General features: G+C 33.6%; 1 protein-coding gene and 1 long non-coding RNA gene across 4 annotated transcripts in view; both read right to left on the bottom strand.

Annotated features, from left to right (window-relative positions):
• Window positions 1-10,087, bottom strand: part of LOC117115642 (SID1 transmembrane family member 2-like) — a 61,400-nt gene extending 51,313 nt beyond the window's left edge. For all 3 annotated transcript variants that reach the window (XM_033259521.1, XM_033259523.1, XM_033259522.1), the window contains exons 1-4: window positions 9,650-10,087; window positions 9,165-9,280; window positions 8,863-9,012; window positions 7,710-7,755 (exon numbers count right to left, since the gene is read on the bottom strand). In XM_033259521.1, coding sequence (XP_033115412.1) covers window positions 7,710-7,755; window positions 8,863-9,012; window positions 9,165-9,280; window positions 9,650-9,907 — 570 coding nt within the window. In that variant the 5' untranslated portion in view covers window positions 9,908-10,087. The remainder of the gene's footprint in view (window positions 1-7,709; window positions 7,756-8,862; window positions 9,013-9,164; window positions 9,281-9,649) is intronic.
• A 4,881-nt stretch (window positions 10,088-14,968) lies between these two features.
• LOC117115626 lies at window positions 14,969-16,657 on the bottom strand. The gene is made up of 3 exons (XR_004446583.1): window positions 16,473-16,657; window positions 15,671-15,729; window positions 14,969-15,192 (listed from the first exon to the last, which is right to left on the bottom strand). It is a non-coding gene; the product is annotated as an uncharacterized LOC117115626 (long non-coding RNA).
• Window positions 16,658-18,822: the final 2,165 nt, after the last annotated feature.

Raw genomic sequence — 18,822 nt, 5'->3', positions numbered from 1 at the left:
CAGCCGCAGTTGAAGAAGTTCGTTGTGGCGATCACTTGATATCGCACGTAGAACAATGTATGTTTCAGCATTGTTTGTTTTACTGTGTAGGCTATATGAATTTAATACATGTTTGTATTATTATATATATTATTATGTTTTAAAAATGGTTAAACCATCATCCAGCAATGGTGTTCTAGTATCACTGTTTACTATTTTAATGTTTTCATGTAGGCCTATAGTGAATGCACCAACACCCACCATGTTGATATATTCACTATTATATTCAATGAAGATTTTTGTATCGCCCCATGCGTATCGTATTTTCTGATGTAGCCAAATGTATCTAGAGGAAGAATAGGGTAGGCCTCGTATATCATTTTTATCCATGTACACTATAAATTGTATACAATACTTGTATTTAATTTTGTCGATGGATAAATAAATGTCCGAATATAAGAATTGAAAACTGTTTTCTGTACACTACATGTTTGTTTGGGTCAGTTAAGAATTAGCACCTAATTAGGCCTATTAATGAAATACAATGGTACACGTACATTCACTTGTATGTTTTATTTATATTTTGACATTAACATAGGCCTTTAACACTCAACATTATTTTTATTTAACATAAGCCAATGAACAGCTTCCACACATAAAATAACAATAGGCCTAAACCAATACAAATATATAAAATACAAAACAAGATTTATGCAAGATTAAAAAAATTAAACTATACAGAATTCGCTGCCCGGCAAGCAGACAAGACCATACTTTAAACTGGCATCCAGGCACTCCATCGAACGTCCTATTGTTAGCATCTCAACTGACCCACTTCTGTCAGAGCGGCGCTCAAAGCAAATTTCTATAGACCATGGAGGAAAGTTCTTTCCTCCATGTATAGGTCAACACTGGCCACACAGTCAGTGACATTTGTCGCGTGATATTGCGTACTCTGTTGTACTGATCACATCCACACACACGAGGTACCCAATATTAATTGTACAGTAGTTGCATAGGCCTAGTTGCTGTATATAATATATATTGATGCCTACGTTTAATAATAGAGAAAATAGATGTTCTATTTTCTCTACAGTTTATTGAATGATGTTTGGCGAATACTGGCGTCCATTTGTGTTCCCATGTGATATGTGTGCAGAGAGTTGATAAATGTTTTTTCGTTCGTCGTCAGCTTCTCAGCAGGTAGGCTGCTATTTAATGAAGATAGGTCTTTCCGACAGAGCAAACGGCAATTAGGCTGCCATTATCGTCATTTACCACTTAATTTACTATTAGGACTATGCAGCCTTTAAACTTTGAACTTGGTTCAGATCATTTCAAATTAAAACTTGTTCAGTATTTTAAATTGTACAAAAACGGTAGTTCAACCCATGCCTGGTCTAATTACACAGACGCGTTTGTCGCCCAAAACAATACAAACATTGGCAAACACGTACAACAGCACAAACCCGTTTAGACGCGTCTGGGACATATTCCGACTAGCTTATTAATATTCATGAGGCACGATAATTAGACGATCGCTTTCCCAGACGCGTTTGTAATACATGGTTTTCCCAGACGCGTTTCTGTCATTGGGGATAATTTGTAGATCGCGCCTAATTGAAGACCCCTGCAATTGCATATTTATGTCACCATATTTTAACAAATGTCTTTTATTTTTATTATTGTAATTAGAGACCAAAGCTGTAAGACAATGGAAACCCTTGTCCCAAAAGTGGTCTTTAATTGGAGGGAGGCCGGGATATCAATTACATTTTTGACAATATTGAATAAAAACTGCATTAAGTGAACAAAACCTAACATTAGACAGCATACAATGTTTATAAGATTAGCTGACAAAGCCACTGCATGCAGTAATAAATATTAATATTTTTATTACCCTTTCATGAAAAATAATGTAAAATCCAAAATCACATTAATGGTAAAAATTATTTGGTGATATTGTGCTATTAACAATTTATATTATATATTATGACTATAATTGTTATATATTATGACTATAATTGTTCATATTGTTAGGAAAAAATAATTTAAATAGCCAGGAGGTTTTATAATTTATTAATGGTGTTCAATGAATACGGTACCATCATTCATCATCATCATCATCATCATTCATCATCATCATCATCAGTGTAGTAATGTATTATGTAAATATGTTTGGTAATTTTGGAATATTTCTATTATGGCAATGATTTCCGATTTAAACAAATGTAAATGTTAAATTGAATGCTACAAAATAACCAGAAACAAACATTTATAATGGTTTGCTTGGGTTCCCATGCAATGTGTTTTATACATTGGGGACAAATTGGTTGTTCTCAGTCTCTCGTTAAACTGATTATGAAAAAAAAATTTATGTTTTCAAGACCAGTGACTTCAAATATATCAAGAAATGGTTTCTTAGTAAGTATTGTTTAAATTAAAAAACATTTTCTATTTTTTTTTTTTACTATAGTCTTAGTCCTAATTATTATTAGGTTTCATTAGTTTGTCATTTTATTGTGCATTGTTTTTGCCAAATTTTTAAAAAATAAATAAATAAATTTCATAGTCAAAAATTGCTTAATTCCATACAAATATTGATTAATAATATATAAAGGTGATGAAGAGATTGCAATGATAATGATCATGGTGATAAATTTTTTTTATGTTTTTTGGAAATTATTTTATGTGAGAATGTGGCATATTAATGACTTTCAACAGCTTGACTACTGTATATAATGTTGTCATGTATGTTTTCTCATTTTATATAAATTGTAAAGTTCAAGACATCTGTTTGTATTGCAATAAAATTATTAAATCTTGGTTGCTAAATAAATTGGTAAACACCATTTTAGGCATCATACAAGTATTTTAGATTTCTCTTTGGTAACCAAAAGCTGACTCTAGATAATTGAAATACAGTTACTACAGTAGGTGCCACTAACACTTGGAAAACAACTGGTTTTAGCCTTATCAATCATTCATATTATTTTCATTTCATGTACACTTAAGAGTAAGATATTTTATTTTTTGCATGATTTAAATATCAAGATTGCTTGACTTTTTGCCTAACTGACACAGTAAGGCTAAATTATAAGTAATGATATACTTGACTACGTAAATAGCCTATTCATATTATGGATTTAAACATAAAGTTTGATTATTTTCAATACTAATAATAATAATAATAGTTTATTATAGCGCAAGTAAGTAAGCTCTCAATGTGCTGTACATAAACAAACAGAATAAGGATGTTATGTTAAAGAAAAACGTAATGGAAAAGAAAGGTCTTTAGTAACACACTGTCTCTGATGGAGTTCCACAAAGTCGGAGCTGCAACAGGAAAAGCTCTCCCACCATAGGTGGATGTTCTAGCCTTTGGAACAACGAGTTGACATTGGGCACCTGACCTTTAGAGCCCTTGTGGGCTGGGAAATCTGCACAAGCTCAGATAACCATGAGGAGCCAGATTGTGCTGTGACCGTGTATATGCCAGGACCAACACCTTATTGTATCCGTTGCTGCACTGGTAACCAATGAAAGTCTGCTAGCACTGGGAAGATGTGATCGAATATATGTGTGGGCAGCAGTATTTTGGACACGTTGCAGAATCTTCCCCCGGTTCTTCGAAAGACCAATGAAGAGTGTGCTACAATAGTCAACAGTCAATAATAATTAAGTTAATGAATTACTTGTAATCATAATGAACTACAGGAATATCATTGTTATGATGTTTATCCAGGCTTGAGTGTCCCAGCCACCACTGGAAAACAGTCCTTGGTTGAATAGAAGTTATCATGTTCAAACTATAGTTGATTATTATACAGTAACTTGAGCCTGGTTTCAAACCAGAATCAAAATTTCTACATTTGTTATGATTGGTGCAATTCTTATGACTGTTACAACAAGTTGAACTGAAACGAGTTGTCTTGATCGTGCTGGGCTGCAGACAAAATATCTTGATAACGATTCTATTTTTCAACCGCCAACGGCAAATCCCGTCCTAGGGTCATTACATGCCTCTTGAATTTTTCTTCACAATTGTGATATGTTAACATTCCTTACTTTCTGTCTGGTTTCCTCACTAAAATAAGCCGGCTAAATTCGAGAACAATATCAATTAGGCCTACACTGTACTTTGTTTATTTTCCTTTTACTTATTTAAAATTATGTTTTGAACCAACAAAAAAATTATATCTCCACGTTAACATTATTATTAATATTAAAATTATGTTCAGGTTTGGGAATGGGTAAATACAGTTGTTTAATGAAATTAGCAGGAAATTTACCAATTGGCAATACAGTACTAAGTTGGCCTACTGTATATATTTTATATTTTTATTTTTTTTTGTATATATTATATTATTTATTTTATTTATTTTTTTATAGTTTATAGGCTGTACAGTATGTCTTTATACAGTATATTTTTGCAACTGAAACTAAATTTTTTCAGTATGTTGTTACGCGACAACAATAAATTTATATTGTATTTTGTATAATTTAATTTGATTAAATAAATCTACTTGCAATCCTCATTCCTGACACACACCCGCGCCTCCAAAAAACCCCCTGATCCATTACTGCATTCCAGATCAATCAAAATACTCCAGTGATAATTTACAGATATATAGGCCTATGTATTTATGATAAAGATTGTTGACAATATTATTGTAAAGGCAAGAAATAGAGAAAGCATATGTTTCCTTTAGCTACATACCAATTTTCAGGATTTAATAATAATTGCTTTATTTATACTCATGACTATATGTTGTTTAAAGCCTATGGTTTATCATCACTGTTATATTTAAAACTTGTTCTAAAAATCAGTTGATTAAAACTACATGCAAATTGCTGATTGCCTAAACTCAAGTTGGACTCAAGTGTTTACAAATACTAATAGGTTAATTACTTTTAAATTGTTGTAAAGTCATGGTCATTTGTTGCTTGGTATTCACTGAGTCATATGTCTTTTGCTTGAATAGAATGACTGGTTAAAAAAAAAATGTTTATATATTATGTAAGGCAATCCTGAATTTAGTAGGTTAAATAGAGTAAACAAATTACTGATATCATATTTTTTATGACAATTCCATTATTGATAATCTTTTCTGTAGCATTCAGTTTTTATAATCATTATCAACAAAAATTCTACCGCTTTTGGCATGTATATTCGGTCAATACGCTACTGTATGCCACATGAAATGGTCTGCAGGCTATGATTTATCAAGACTGTGTTATTATATGTGTCTTTTTTTTCTCATTTAAAAAATGATTACTTGTGTTTAAAGCTTGGGTAACATAAATACAATTTTTGTATACTAGTTTGAAAAAAAAAAAAACCACTTAGTTTGAAGTCTTTTATTTACCGAGTAGTTTAAGGAGACGGCCTCTTGAAAAAAATTATCTTTGTAAAAGACTAAAATGAGCCTCCATGAATAAATAAAACTCTTTATTTATTATTAATAAACAGGCATAATATTTCTTAGGTAGGTCAGTTCACTGTAAATTTAAACAAGAGATTCTATATGCATCTGATAATAATCTCCAAGATATTATGAAATATTATTACAAAATATATATATAAAAATTTCTTGATAAGGAAAAATAATACAAATTTAAGTACTGATAATGTATTCATTTTGTTTAACAAAATGTTAATCATCATATCATATCATCAAAAATGTTAATCATCATATAATATCATATAATATATGATTGTCAATACTGTATATCATTCATAAGCATAACCTTTAGATCTATAAAAAAAAAAATTTTTAATCTGTAAAATTCAGACCTATCAATTTTCTAACCAACGAATTAAAAACCCTATGTTTGCGGCCCGCCAATCAAAATTGGATAGAAAAAGGCCCGACTCCAATCATATGTAAAAAGTAACATTAAAACTGAGAATAAAGTGATGTAAAAAGCAGTGATCGGAGATTTTAGAACCTCACTGGAAAAATCAAATTCACTTTGGCCCTCTAACCGATTTTTATGCCCACCCCTGCTATAGAGATTGAACAATAATTTACAGTAGCTGCCCTTCCTATTACAAAATCCACTTTTAATAATGGATAAAGTACTCGAATGATACAAAATTCTATACATGTCTTCTACTAGTTCATTATGTGACATGAACTCACTTTCAATAAATGACTTTTTTTAAATAATGAGCTAATTATATCAACTTGCCAGTACAGAAGTATTGTGCCATCAAGTCAATGCACAGTATTATTGATCTGCTAACTGAGGCTTCCAAGGGCATTCCTACAATAGACTCCATTGAGTTCAATGAATTCAACCTGAATCTTGATAAATAATATTAAATTTTAATATTACAGGTATATATGAATATTCATATTCACAAACTCGCATGTGATGGAGTTATACCCAATTTACACTCTAAATCATGCAGGCACTGCATCTAGGGATGCAAGGGGTCGTAGGATGGGGGCACAGGTACGGGTGCATGCCTCTCTAAATATACTGGCACCCCAGTTGCCTCCCCCATTGAAGATGTCTGAAGCATAAAATCATGCTTAAGCAGTTAAAAATCACCTGAAATCAACTCATTTTGCGGGCTAGCTCCCCTCACCGAATCATCAAGACCCCTACTGTACTTCATCTTTGAGTTCCCCCCCCCCAGACACCCCACACCCCCCATTTCAAGACTCCTAGATAAGCCACTGCATGCAGGATTATTATGCACATCTTGATCCTTCACTCTCTTCACAGTAGTCTCAATCATGCAGCTAATTCAGCAAAGATCAAACATAAATAAAGTTGTGTTTGCTTTCAATTAAATTTTAAACCAAGGCGAAGCTACCTGGGTATTGCTGCACAAGTGCATTGGCCGTATTTCCTGGGAAATATTCACTTGGTTAAATTTACTGCATGGCTTGGCAAAATGTATGCACTTGATTTTCTTTTTTTTCAAAAAGACATGGCACATGACGATTTTAGCAAAAATTTAAAAAAAAATCCTTGGCTTACGATCTAAAGCACAGGTGGGCAATGTGCATGCCTCGCATCATGTACAGCACACAGCACAATGGCAAATTTTGTTGAAAATGAATTAAAAACCCCATGTGTCCGGCCCGTCTGCCATCTTTGGCTAGAAAGCCGTTTGCTGAACGTTTGCTAAAGCTGAACCTCTGCAGAAAGTTACTTTAAAACTGAGCATATAGCAATATAATAGCAATGTATGAAGGTTTTTTCAAGCACATTTTTATTTGCCGCCTTCCTTGTTAAATAAAATATTCAGTATTGCCCTCCAAAACATTTTTATGCCCACTCCTGATTTACATTTAATGCAGTTCCACATATCTGCACATACTGTATGCTTTCCTTATGGTTCATCAACTGTATGAATCTATAATCTGTTATTACCATTCCAATGAGCATTACAGTTTTTTCAATGAAGATGTAGTAAAATATTCACAATACAAACAAGTGACTTCACTAATGTGAAAGCCTATTGAGTATAAAATTCCCATCACACAATTTCCAATTGGGTAGTGACAAACGGAATAGCACATCCTTATTTTTTCTAGCAATTTGTAGCACACGAATGAAGATACAGTATGAACAGTACAGATGAAGGATGAATACAGTGCACAAATAGACAAAAAAAAATGGAGGCACCATCAAGAATATCAACAAATTAAAACAAAATTAGATAGGATTAAAAATAATATTTAAAATGTTTAATGAATTAAAGTAATTACCTGAGATTGTGATGGTGTTACTACAATAGAACTTTTCTTGTCCATCCTAATGAAAAAATAAATAAAACAATGTTTAGAATAATAGATACCATACTCGCACGAATAAGCACCTGAGCGCTTAAAATATTTTTTGTGCGTTTTGAGGGGCACTTATTCAAACAGAGTGGAAATTGAGGGGGTGCTTATGGAAATAGATGAATTGGGGGGTTCTTATGGAAACTTGGAAAATTCAAGGGGTGCTTTTTGAATGAAAAAATATTACATAAGGACATCCAGAAACGCAAGATTACAAATGGTTCTGGTGCGGAAAAATAATCGTCCAGATAGCAGCATGGTTCATGACAAGGATGCTGTGAGTATTTACACAAAGCAGATGAAATTATGGTGGTAGTGGCAATCTTGTTGGCCTGCTGATTGAGATTAGCAGAACCATTGCAGGGCTTGCAATCTCAGATGAGAACGTGCTAAAGGTGCAAATTGTGGGGAAAAGAAAAAGAAAAGTAGGACTTTGCCTAGATAAGAGAGGAAATTTGGAAAGATACTGTCTGGAAAACTCTCATCTGTCCAGGAGAAATATCCTCATTTCGGAATTGACATAAGAAGAAAATGTGAATGCCAACCACAGTCCCAGGATTGATTGATAGTGGCTTCTGAAAAAAAAAAAATCACATGATATTTCTGAGGGGGCGCTTATTCAAAATTTAGAGGGGCGCTCATTCAAACGGGGCGCTCATTCAGAAGGGGCGCTCATTCAGAAGGGGCGCTTGAGAAAATTTTCACATTAGGAGGGGGGCTTAATCGAGTGGGGCGCTTATTCAAACATGGCGCTTATTCGTGCGAGTACGGTATTGTATTCTTGTATTCATTACACAAGAATTCATATTTCTTATTAATTCAGTAGTAATTTGAAGATGTAATATAATAAGTATTTCCATGTTTGAATTCCCTGCAGATATTATTCACCTGAAGACGGTTGAAGCAACTCAACTGAAACGTCAAGACATCCTCAACAAATAACAGTTTTTTTCAGAACTACTGCAAGCAAAAATATATTATTACTTTGCCATCCAAACCTTTAAACAATAAATTAGAAAATGACCCATTAAGGGTCGAGACATTGAATCATGGTCTCATTCCAAGTAGTATTACTTACTCAAGCTTGAAGTTTGGCACTTGTGTCACCTTCAAATGAAACTTTACTGAAACATCAGAGGACGTGGTGACAGCGACATTGATCTTCTTGGGGTTGGTGTCATTTGATTGTTCAGGACAAAGTGTATGGCTGACTACATCATATTTATATCTGAATGACAACAAAAAATATAGTATTTTTCTTCACTGCTTAAATGAAGTTGAGTGTGTTATCTATTAAGTGGTTGAGTGATTGAGTAATTGATTGATTGATTGATTGATTGACTGATTGATTGATTGATTGATTGACTGAATTTTACCTACTTGTTTTGAATGATATGAGGTACGGCCCACGATAAGACACTCTTCTGCTGTTTCACAACAAATAAAATGGGCAAGTCGACCAAGGCTTTACTGCTATTTACTTCAATTCGAACAGCCTGTAAATGGAAAACATTGGTATATGTATTAAAATATCAAAATTTTTACTGTATCTACTTCTATATTAATGGGTGAGATGCATTTTTTTTAAAAACTTGATTATATATTTTGGTGATTTTTTTTTATACATCTGTCAAAAGTGTGGTATAATTGATATACATCTGTCAAAAGTGTGGTATAATTTATGGATCGGATACATAACTCACGAACAGAGCAATCCCACCAAACCAATATTTTTTTAATTACGAAGTGGGTTATCCATCCCGTCCGGATGTCACCGTACCTCACGAATTAGGTCAAATTATTTTCCAAAATATGACTATTCTAGTACAAAACATTTTTACAGAATAACTGATAAAAATACCAACCTGTGAATCACTGTTTTCAATGACACAATTATAGGCTTTTGCATCATTCGCATTTACCATGCCTGTTTTGGTGAAATTACAGTCCTGGTCTTCGCCAACACTTCTTCTAGCACTTCTTTGCATGCTAATCGTGTTACCTTTCACCAGCTGTTCCAGCGCATTCAAGCTGCTGTCCTGGTCGGTCAAACGCAGGCCTAGGCCTAGAACAACACCATTCGCAAGTAAGGTAAACAGGACACATATGTGCTTTTTACACATTGTTGACAGTATGATGAAACACGATTTAGAAGACACCGTTGCTCTGAAACGTATGTTTATCAATATCCTGCATGAAAAACACAATCGTCCTATAAAGAACTCAGAATCATTACACGTTTCGCGTAGACAGTACAGCAGTATATGTTGTTTATTGGTGCTTAAAACCAGCTAAGCATGACATCCGCCTCCCCACTGGTAGTTTCCCCAAAGTATGAAAGGCGAACATGATCATCATAGAAGAAACAAATCAATTAAGGTAAATTAATAATCGAAGGTCCAGGTACATGTAAATATTTTGATTTTGAAACATTTGTAAGCTAACTAACCAATTTATTATTGTATAAATAACTTTTATTGAATATTATTAAAAATAATAATTGTGTCCGCAACCTTCAGATAGTACGATATAATAATAGAGGGCGACAGACTGATATTTTTGTTTTTGCTGCAGCTTGATGAGCTGATAACAGAGGATTTCGGTCTTTCGCCCTCTGTTTTCTAAAACTTTTTGTACAAACATAATACCAAAACCTCGAATTGAAGCCCAGTGGGCTTAATCTCGAATTGAATCCCCCTCTTCAGTTTGCAAAAATAGCCTCGAAAAAAAGCCCGTGGGCTTCTTTTCAAGATAGCATAGGCCTGGGCTTCTTTTCGAGATAGTATAGTATATACACTATACATGAATATCAAAAAAATAAAATAAATAAATTTAAACAAGCTTGGTTTATACAGTAGTTTAGGTGATTTAATGTCAATTAAATACACTCCATGATACAGATTGAATGTTACAGTGGCCGTATTTATTGTTCTTTATAATACAAATTCACAGTACTCGTTCTGAAAAGAAGTCCCCCTGATTACTTTGCAAAAGAAGCCTATCTCAAAAAAAAAAGCCCACCATGAAAAGAAAGCCCATCTAAAGTTCGCAAAAAAAAAAAAAAAAAAAAAAAATTTAAGATGCCCACGGCTTCAATTCGAAGTTTTACGGTAGCTGGGGATGTTGCAAGCCGTAAACGACCTCTGCGTGAGGTCTGAGGTTCTTATGTAGCAGCCATTATAAGATAAAGCGGTAATTGATTGAGGGCCCATCCATACGCATATAGTGAGGGTTGGAACGGAAGACTGTATTAAATTTATAAACTAGCATCTTTGCAAATTAAAATCTATACGCCATTGAAACAAAGTTGCTCTTTGGTTCCAGGAGGATGATGGGCCATTGCAAATAATTTAAGTTCAGAGTAAACAGTAACCCGGCAACATAGTTCAAGGAATTACGCTATAATTGAGAAAGCTTTCTTATATGTGTGTGTATGTAAAATCCAATGCATGAAAATGTTTTAAAGTAAAGAACAACTGTTTGCCATATTTTCTTGTTTTCATATTTATTTTAGATATAATATAATTCTTATCACCTTAAATTTGTGGCGCAATATTAGAAGTTACTTGATGTAGTGAAATAATAGTCTACCTCTATAGAGGTAGACTATTATTATATTATTATATTATTATTAATTAAAGACCCCTCCAAAGAAAGTCCCTTCCAATTAAATGTCACTTCCATTTAAAGACCATTTTACTGAGGCACAATATATATGGATGCCTATCTTTTATTTTTATAGTAATATTTTTTCTTATTAAAGAACAAAGATGCTAAAGACAATAAAATACCTTTCCCAAAAGTGTTTTTTAATTGTAGCATCATAGAGAAAATTTATATATTTTAGATTGGAGGGATACCTGTACTATAGTTTATCCATAAATTGCTTTCAGACATATTGACATTTAGCTATTAACATTATTATTTCTATGTTATATTGTTTTCCAGATATAGCGGTAATATATAATCTACGGTATCTAATCTAGGCCTATATATAAACAATTTTCAATAATCTTGTCATTTATCCTGAGACACTTCAGCAACTTTACAAATTTACTTGTTTGAATAGTCATTAGAAGTTGAAGCCGGTAACATTGGGTACTGGGACCACGCCAGCTCCGTAGGTCATTTGTCATATTATGTTAGCGCCTTTATTTAACCATCAGCATCGTCTGCAGATCCCACACATTTATATAGTACGTAGTACTACTGTACTTATCATTTGTTAACATAATTATTCTATTGAGCACCATCGAGACAAAAAAATGTACCCCCTTAGAGCGGTGTATAATATGTAGCAAAGATCTTATAAACACAAGATAGCGTTCTTCGCGATGTACGCGTAACAAATAGAAGCGTCAGTCAAGGTTCAAAAGTTTCCAATTTAGCAAGAGGGCGCCATTCATGCGCTATTATACCAAAGAGAAAAAGTACTCAGTTTTTGAAGAGGGCGTCCTATCTGTTGCCATGTATCTGAGATGGTTCCTGTTCTGCTGCTGTTCACAGGATTGATACCCAAGGTAAAGTCGCTCGGTGTACGGTATGGTCAGAGCGGTCACGGGTCAAAAGTTTCCAATTTAGCAAGAGGGCGTCATTCATGCCTTATTACAGAATTTGCACACGTAAATCGCGGAGAACGCTTTCTTGTGTTTATAAGATCTTTGATATGTAGTCGAGAATCACTGTACTGTACATCTTTTAATTCCTTGTCACACTAATAGTTTTTTCTTCATTTCTCTCTTATGTAGTGGACCCCTTACACACTCAATTCACGTCGATCACTCATCGAACAAGTATTTATTATATACTGTATATATGCTCGTGATGTGGGTGTAAGCAAATAAATACAATTAAGCATAATATCTAATTGACTAATAATTTTAATTTGCATCAACATAAAAATTACTATAATTTCATATGCAAATCAATGACATTTATCACAATAAATTATTTTAGCGCTATTGTTACGTCCGAAATTAATTGTCTATTTTATGTTGTAAACATTATTGTTCAATACTATTTGTATAACACACCATCTGGTTAAGAGTCCATAATGTAAAGCAATGCCTAATTGTTATACAATTTTACAACCTCACGCAAATTATAACGAATACGTCATCATCAGCATTATCGTCATATTCGTGCTAAAACATTCTTGACAATCCATGACTCGTGCAAAAGGCATAAATCGCCTACGTTATGACAGATATGCTACTGTTGGGGAAGGGTTGTATACAAATTTGATGACATACCGTATTCGTTATCGTTTTTGTAAATTTGCGAAACTTCAATCACTCTTTATTGATATTCATATTAAATATACAAAAGAAAGCATTTACAAAAAACCAGGACGCAGCGTGAATTAACAGGCTTGCGCAGCCAACAAGTCAATTCAAATATCAAAAACAAAAAACAATGATAAAACAGAAACAATGATAAAACAATAAATTTCAATATATAAAAATTATCACTCAAAATTTAGGTTTAACAAATATTTACAAATTTACGTTAGGATACATTGAATTAATGTTAAGTAATGTAGGTTAAATGTATTGCCCATTCTTCTCTCATTAAGGAAGGAAAACTACATTTTGAACCTAGCTAATACTTATTCTACACCTTAAACAAAGATCAAGCTAATCTGACTTAACTACAACCTAACTATAGACGAACCCGAGTTTAAATATGAAAGAGGATGGACTAGGTTAGGATTAAATGAAATGATGAAAGCGAATTACTACTGTATAATGAACACAAAAAAAAAAACACCAACAATAGGTAGAATGATAAATTATACAAAATGAAAAAAGCAGCAATATTGTATTGATGATTGCTTTATTCTTAATCATTGTTTATCATAAATATTTATTAAATATTACTATAGTCCATTTTCAAAGAATTTCATCTGGTTCCATAAATATAGTAGAGAATTATCTGTTTTGTTGAACCACGAAATCATTGCTGAAACCGTTATAAATTAAGCAACTTGTTTCAACTAAACATAATTTTCTACTATATAGCCCATACTTAATATTTAGTCACCAACTGCAATCACAAGTAGGTTTAACTATATAATCTTAGTCGTAAGTCTACCAATACCATGTAAATGATTCAGAGTTTAATAACGTTCTGTTTTCTTTAACAATTGCAAACACACTAGACACCTCTAAATTAAATCGACCAGATTGCATCATTCCATCTTATGACGAACCATGAAACTTCGCTTCCTAGGTGCTGGTATTGGGTCAATCACACTTCTGAATTCCTGAAAATATTGTATAACAACAAATGCATCGTTATTTGTTAAAGGATGATGTATGGAAATATTGATTTGTGTTCATCAGGTTGAAAACCATGTAGATGTGGGTTCGGTCTAATAACCCAATAAGGTGGTACAAAGATATAAATTGTCCTTCAAACCACAGCAACAATCATCAATGCGTATACATTTTTATCAACCAGTTTACTCATCTACAACAGCATTGCAGTGACGGATTCAAGTGAGGCAGATTTTGTCTGACTTTAGGCCTTACCATTTCTGGCCATCTGGAGGCGACAATCACATTTTCGTACTTCAGCCCCAACCATTGTGGGACAGAGGTGAGATAGACCCTCTATCTGTGAAAGTCTTTCCCTGGCTCTCCCTCATCCGTCACTGCATTGTTCATTACACATGGGGGTCGCATTCCCATCACTCGGAAGAGAACGCACAATTAAAAAAAAGCAATATTGAATCTTAAGTTTAGCATAATCAACTTTTAATCACCAAAGTCCACAAGTATTTCAATCGCACACAGTTTCAGTCAGGTTTGATTCGGTGGCAGTTCAAAAGCATTCAAGGCCTATCATGTAAACCACTTCTGTGGGCAGTGTAAAAATGCTCTGCTTAAACAATTATTAAGATTAAACAATTATTAAGATTGAACTCGTGTGAGCACAATGGCGTTAGCAAAACGGGTGCTCGCCCCACTTTATAGACAAGATTCTTATCAAGAGTGAAATCATTTAGATTAACCAAGGAGGTTTAAAATGGATTAACATGGCCCCATGATCCTCAGAACAGGAGAGGGAACAATTTCAAATGAATGAAGTAGTCACACTAAGCTAACCACTAGAAGTAAATGCATTCATTTATTCACGTCATTTCACCACAAAGCCCAGGCATTGAAACTTACCTTTGTGAATTAGCCTACAGGTCTACCATTTCATTATAATCGTTATCATCAGCATCTTCAATATCGCCATCACTACACCAACATCATCCTCGTTATCCGCATCTCATCGTTATAATCGTCCTATAGTTCAAAGTTGATAGTTCTCCAACAGGAGGAGAAGCACGAGCTTACATATAGCATATTGATGGGATTTATTAGGAAATTCACACGCATTATCAAAACATAGATTTTTTCTGAAATGAAAACACATTTTAATGTAGAAACGTAAACATAGTCCATAGCCCTATGCCCATTTCACGTTATTTTACAACCCCACCAATCGCTTTGAAAATTTTCAGACATTCAAACATCATCTTAAAAAATTACCTTTTGCAAGTTATCAGCATCATATCGCCATCATTATATTCAAACATCAAACTTATCTTTGCAAGTTTAGGTACATTATTTAATTATCGTTAATCGTCACTAAAGTCATCACTGTATCACCAATCACCTGTCATTACAGTATTTTGTAATATCAAAGTCAGTTTATCCACAAGGTCAAAAGAACCACCCGAAAATTCACAATCTATATTAATCGTCACTATAGACATAGTTATAGTCGTCATCATCACGATCATCATTATCATCATCACCACCATCGTTATCGTATTCATCTTTTTTTCTCTTTCACGCCGATAATTAGCAATTGGCAGATTAAGTATCACCAACCAATCAGTATGTTAGATTATGTCCGCAAGCATCATTATCAAAAATCACCAGATTTTTTTCTGAAATGAAATGAACTTTAATGTTATAAAATACGTATTGAAGGAATACATTCATTAATTCCGCACACATGCATGTGTGACCAATACCTGTGACACAATGTGTCGCCTTTGTACTGTCTGTGGACACCATTTCTAATATAATATTAGTTACAAAATTACAATTCAAAAAACACTTTAAAAAAATGAGTCATATTGCATGTTCTGATGTACCAATTTATTGAAACAAATTCATAGGGATACAATGTTTGGTATAAGGGAATGACCATAAATGTGATTTAAAAAAAGACTGATACAAATGCAGAAAGAGTCAAGAGAACACTTGTTTGTACAGGTACGGATTTATTGCAACAATTTCATAGGTATACAATTGAAGACGCATTGAAGCAGCACCTGCTACTCTTATCAAATTCATAGGGATATAATGTTTGGTGTAGGGGGCTGACAATAAACGTGATTAAAAAAAGACACAGATACAAATGTAGAAAGAGTCAAGACACAGTCAATTGTTTGTAAAGATTTATTGAAACAATTTCATAGGGATACAATTGAAGACGCATTGAGGCAGACCTGCTACCATTATCAAATACTGACCTAACCCACTATCGGCACAAATAAAATAAAATAAAAAGTAAATAAATAAGTCCTATGATAATATAATTGAGTGGTTTACAAGGTGGGTATTTGGTACGGTATTAGTATGATTGTTTTGACTACACAAAACAATTCCTATAGTGATTACTTACTTGATTTGATGCTTGGATGCTCGAAGCGATGTCTTGCTGTGTTAGTAACTTACCTGTGGTTCCGCTACATTTGCATATAATCAACATAATTAAACAACAATATTGACCTAAGTGTTAGTTCAATTTGCATATACATACATATTCGTAAATATTCTAATTGATGATGATATAAATGATAAAATGATGTAAAAATGTTGCTGGATATAATTATGATCTAATGTCAAATTATTAACATTACAGTGGCCTAGCATGGTGATGAGAATGACTATCTGGAATTTTTATCCATGGAATGGTTCATATATTATCATTGCAATTCGTTAAGATACGATAATCATTAATCCCCTTTTTCAATTTAAAGTAGCTAAATTTTCTATACAGTATTTAAATTGCATAATATCAACTGAGGCATAAAAATATCTATTATTAGCTTCGTTGCCCTGAAAAAGAAAAGCCTGTGTTTAATCATGTTTGTTAGTAGAAATGAAGGAACATCACATTTCAACCAAAAAGGTACTACATATGCTAGAGGTCTATATATTAGCTTATTGGTTTAAATACCTGTTAGTTCTTACTATGTATTGATGCTTGGATGCTCGAAGCCGCGATGGCGTTCATCAAATCAGGACGTCAAGGAGGAAAAAGGGCGCAAACGTCGAAAGACTCCAGTTGGCAAGTATACAATTTACTGTAAGTGTTTTTTTTTTTTAATTTCTAGTTGAATATTTGAAATTTGACTAATGGCGTCAGAGAAATTTAGGTGATTCCTAACCTAATAACAACAACAAAAAATATTGATACAGTACAACAATAAAATATAATAGCAACAATAAATTAAAGATAACATTACGACAATAATTAATAAAATCTTCTAAACAAATAACAGTAATAGAAGAAAACCTACGAAATAAAAACATTCTATAAATGTGCTGATATTTGCATATTAAGAGAAAAATAACATGATACGAATAGGCCTATGTTAGGCAATTGATGTAAGCACTAATAATAGATCCGTAATGGGCCTGCCACAGGGGATGGATCCATGATGTGGAGTGGGAAAGGGGTGCGGTATTACATTTTCGGATGGTCAGAATAAAATCCAGCCCACTCATGTGAGTATGGTCCCAGGCCTGTAGCCAGGGGGGGGGGGTTTATGGTTCGGGCGAACCCCCCTTTTCTAGCGAACCCCCCTGTATTCTAGCGAACCCCCTCGAATTTTTGAATGAGTCCCACTCGGAAAGAATGTCTGTTTTTAACTTACCCAACATTAAATCAAAATTTAGCACCTAATTTATTATTAATTGGTCACCCGTTTTTAAATTGTAGCCTGCGATACAAGCCTACATTCATAGAATATCTCAGCTTCAGAAGTTCGGAGATTTAAATTGAACTCCGGCAAACCATGACTTTACGATAGCTCCCCATAAGGATGGCAAGCATTGATAAAAACTTTCACTGGCCTTTAGCTGAATGCTTGTAAGAAATGTGCCAACCAGTAACAAAACCGGTCTCCGTCTACCTAGAGTAAAATTAATGGCGCCACCAAACGAAGATAAAGTTTTGCGACTTAATCCACCAAATGCAGCTAAAGTTTTGCGACTTAATGATTGTGGATTGTGTGGTTAGTAAATTCCATAGCCATACTCTCCATAGCGCACACTAAACTATTTGCTGATGGAGCATTTTTGGGAAATTGACTCTCCTTTTTTCCATCCCAAACAAAATACTATTAACAAATCAACATGGTCCATCTCAGTTATCATAGCGAGTTACAAAATGAGGAAGTTTGTTTTCAACAGCAGACACACACAACAGAACGGAGTGCGTCAAAATCTAAAAAATAGGTACTGGCATATTGTAATACACATTCCCTTGTCGTAGAGTATGACATGCTTCATTAACGTAACATACACTGAGGATCGCCAACGAATTGGGTGGGTATTCAAACTTTTATGATATGGTGAACTATTTCGATTAAAATGTTATAGTGATTATATAAGAATTAGATGAGTCACTGTCAATAAAACAATTCGCGGAAGAGAAGTATTCAAAATATCGGTACTATTAATATGGGACTAATAAGATGACTGACGCCGTTCTCTATCGACAATTGATTTTATGTGCATTATTTATCTACAATTCTTATCTACAGTATAAAGACTAACTAAAGAATATTTACACTCACAATTTTAAAAAAAAGTTACCAACAACGACATGTAAATAGCTGTGGGAAAAAAAATTATCAGCCTGCTCTCTGTTTGAATAGTGATCGTAATTGAACAATAATGATGCAGCAACACGCTTGGTCAACTTGTAAAAATTCAGAGCCTTCTGTTGTTTGCCCATAAAAAAA

This window comes from Anneissia japonica, unplaced genomic scaffold (assembly GCF_011630105.1).
Source record: "Anneissia japonica isolate Jap-2015-1 unplaced genomic scaffold, ASM1163010v1 scaffold16662_len1167910_cov178, whole genome shotgun sequence".
NCBI lineage: Eukaryota > Metazoa > Echinodermata > Crinoidea > Comatulida > Comatulidae > Anneissia > Anneissia japonica.
The sequence above is the reverse complement of the archived record's forward strand: the minus strand, read 5'-3'. Positions and strand labels throughout refer to the sequence as shown.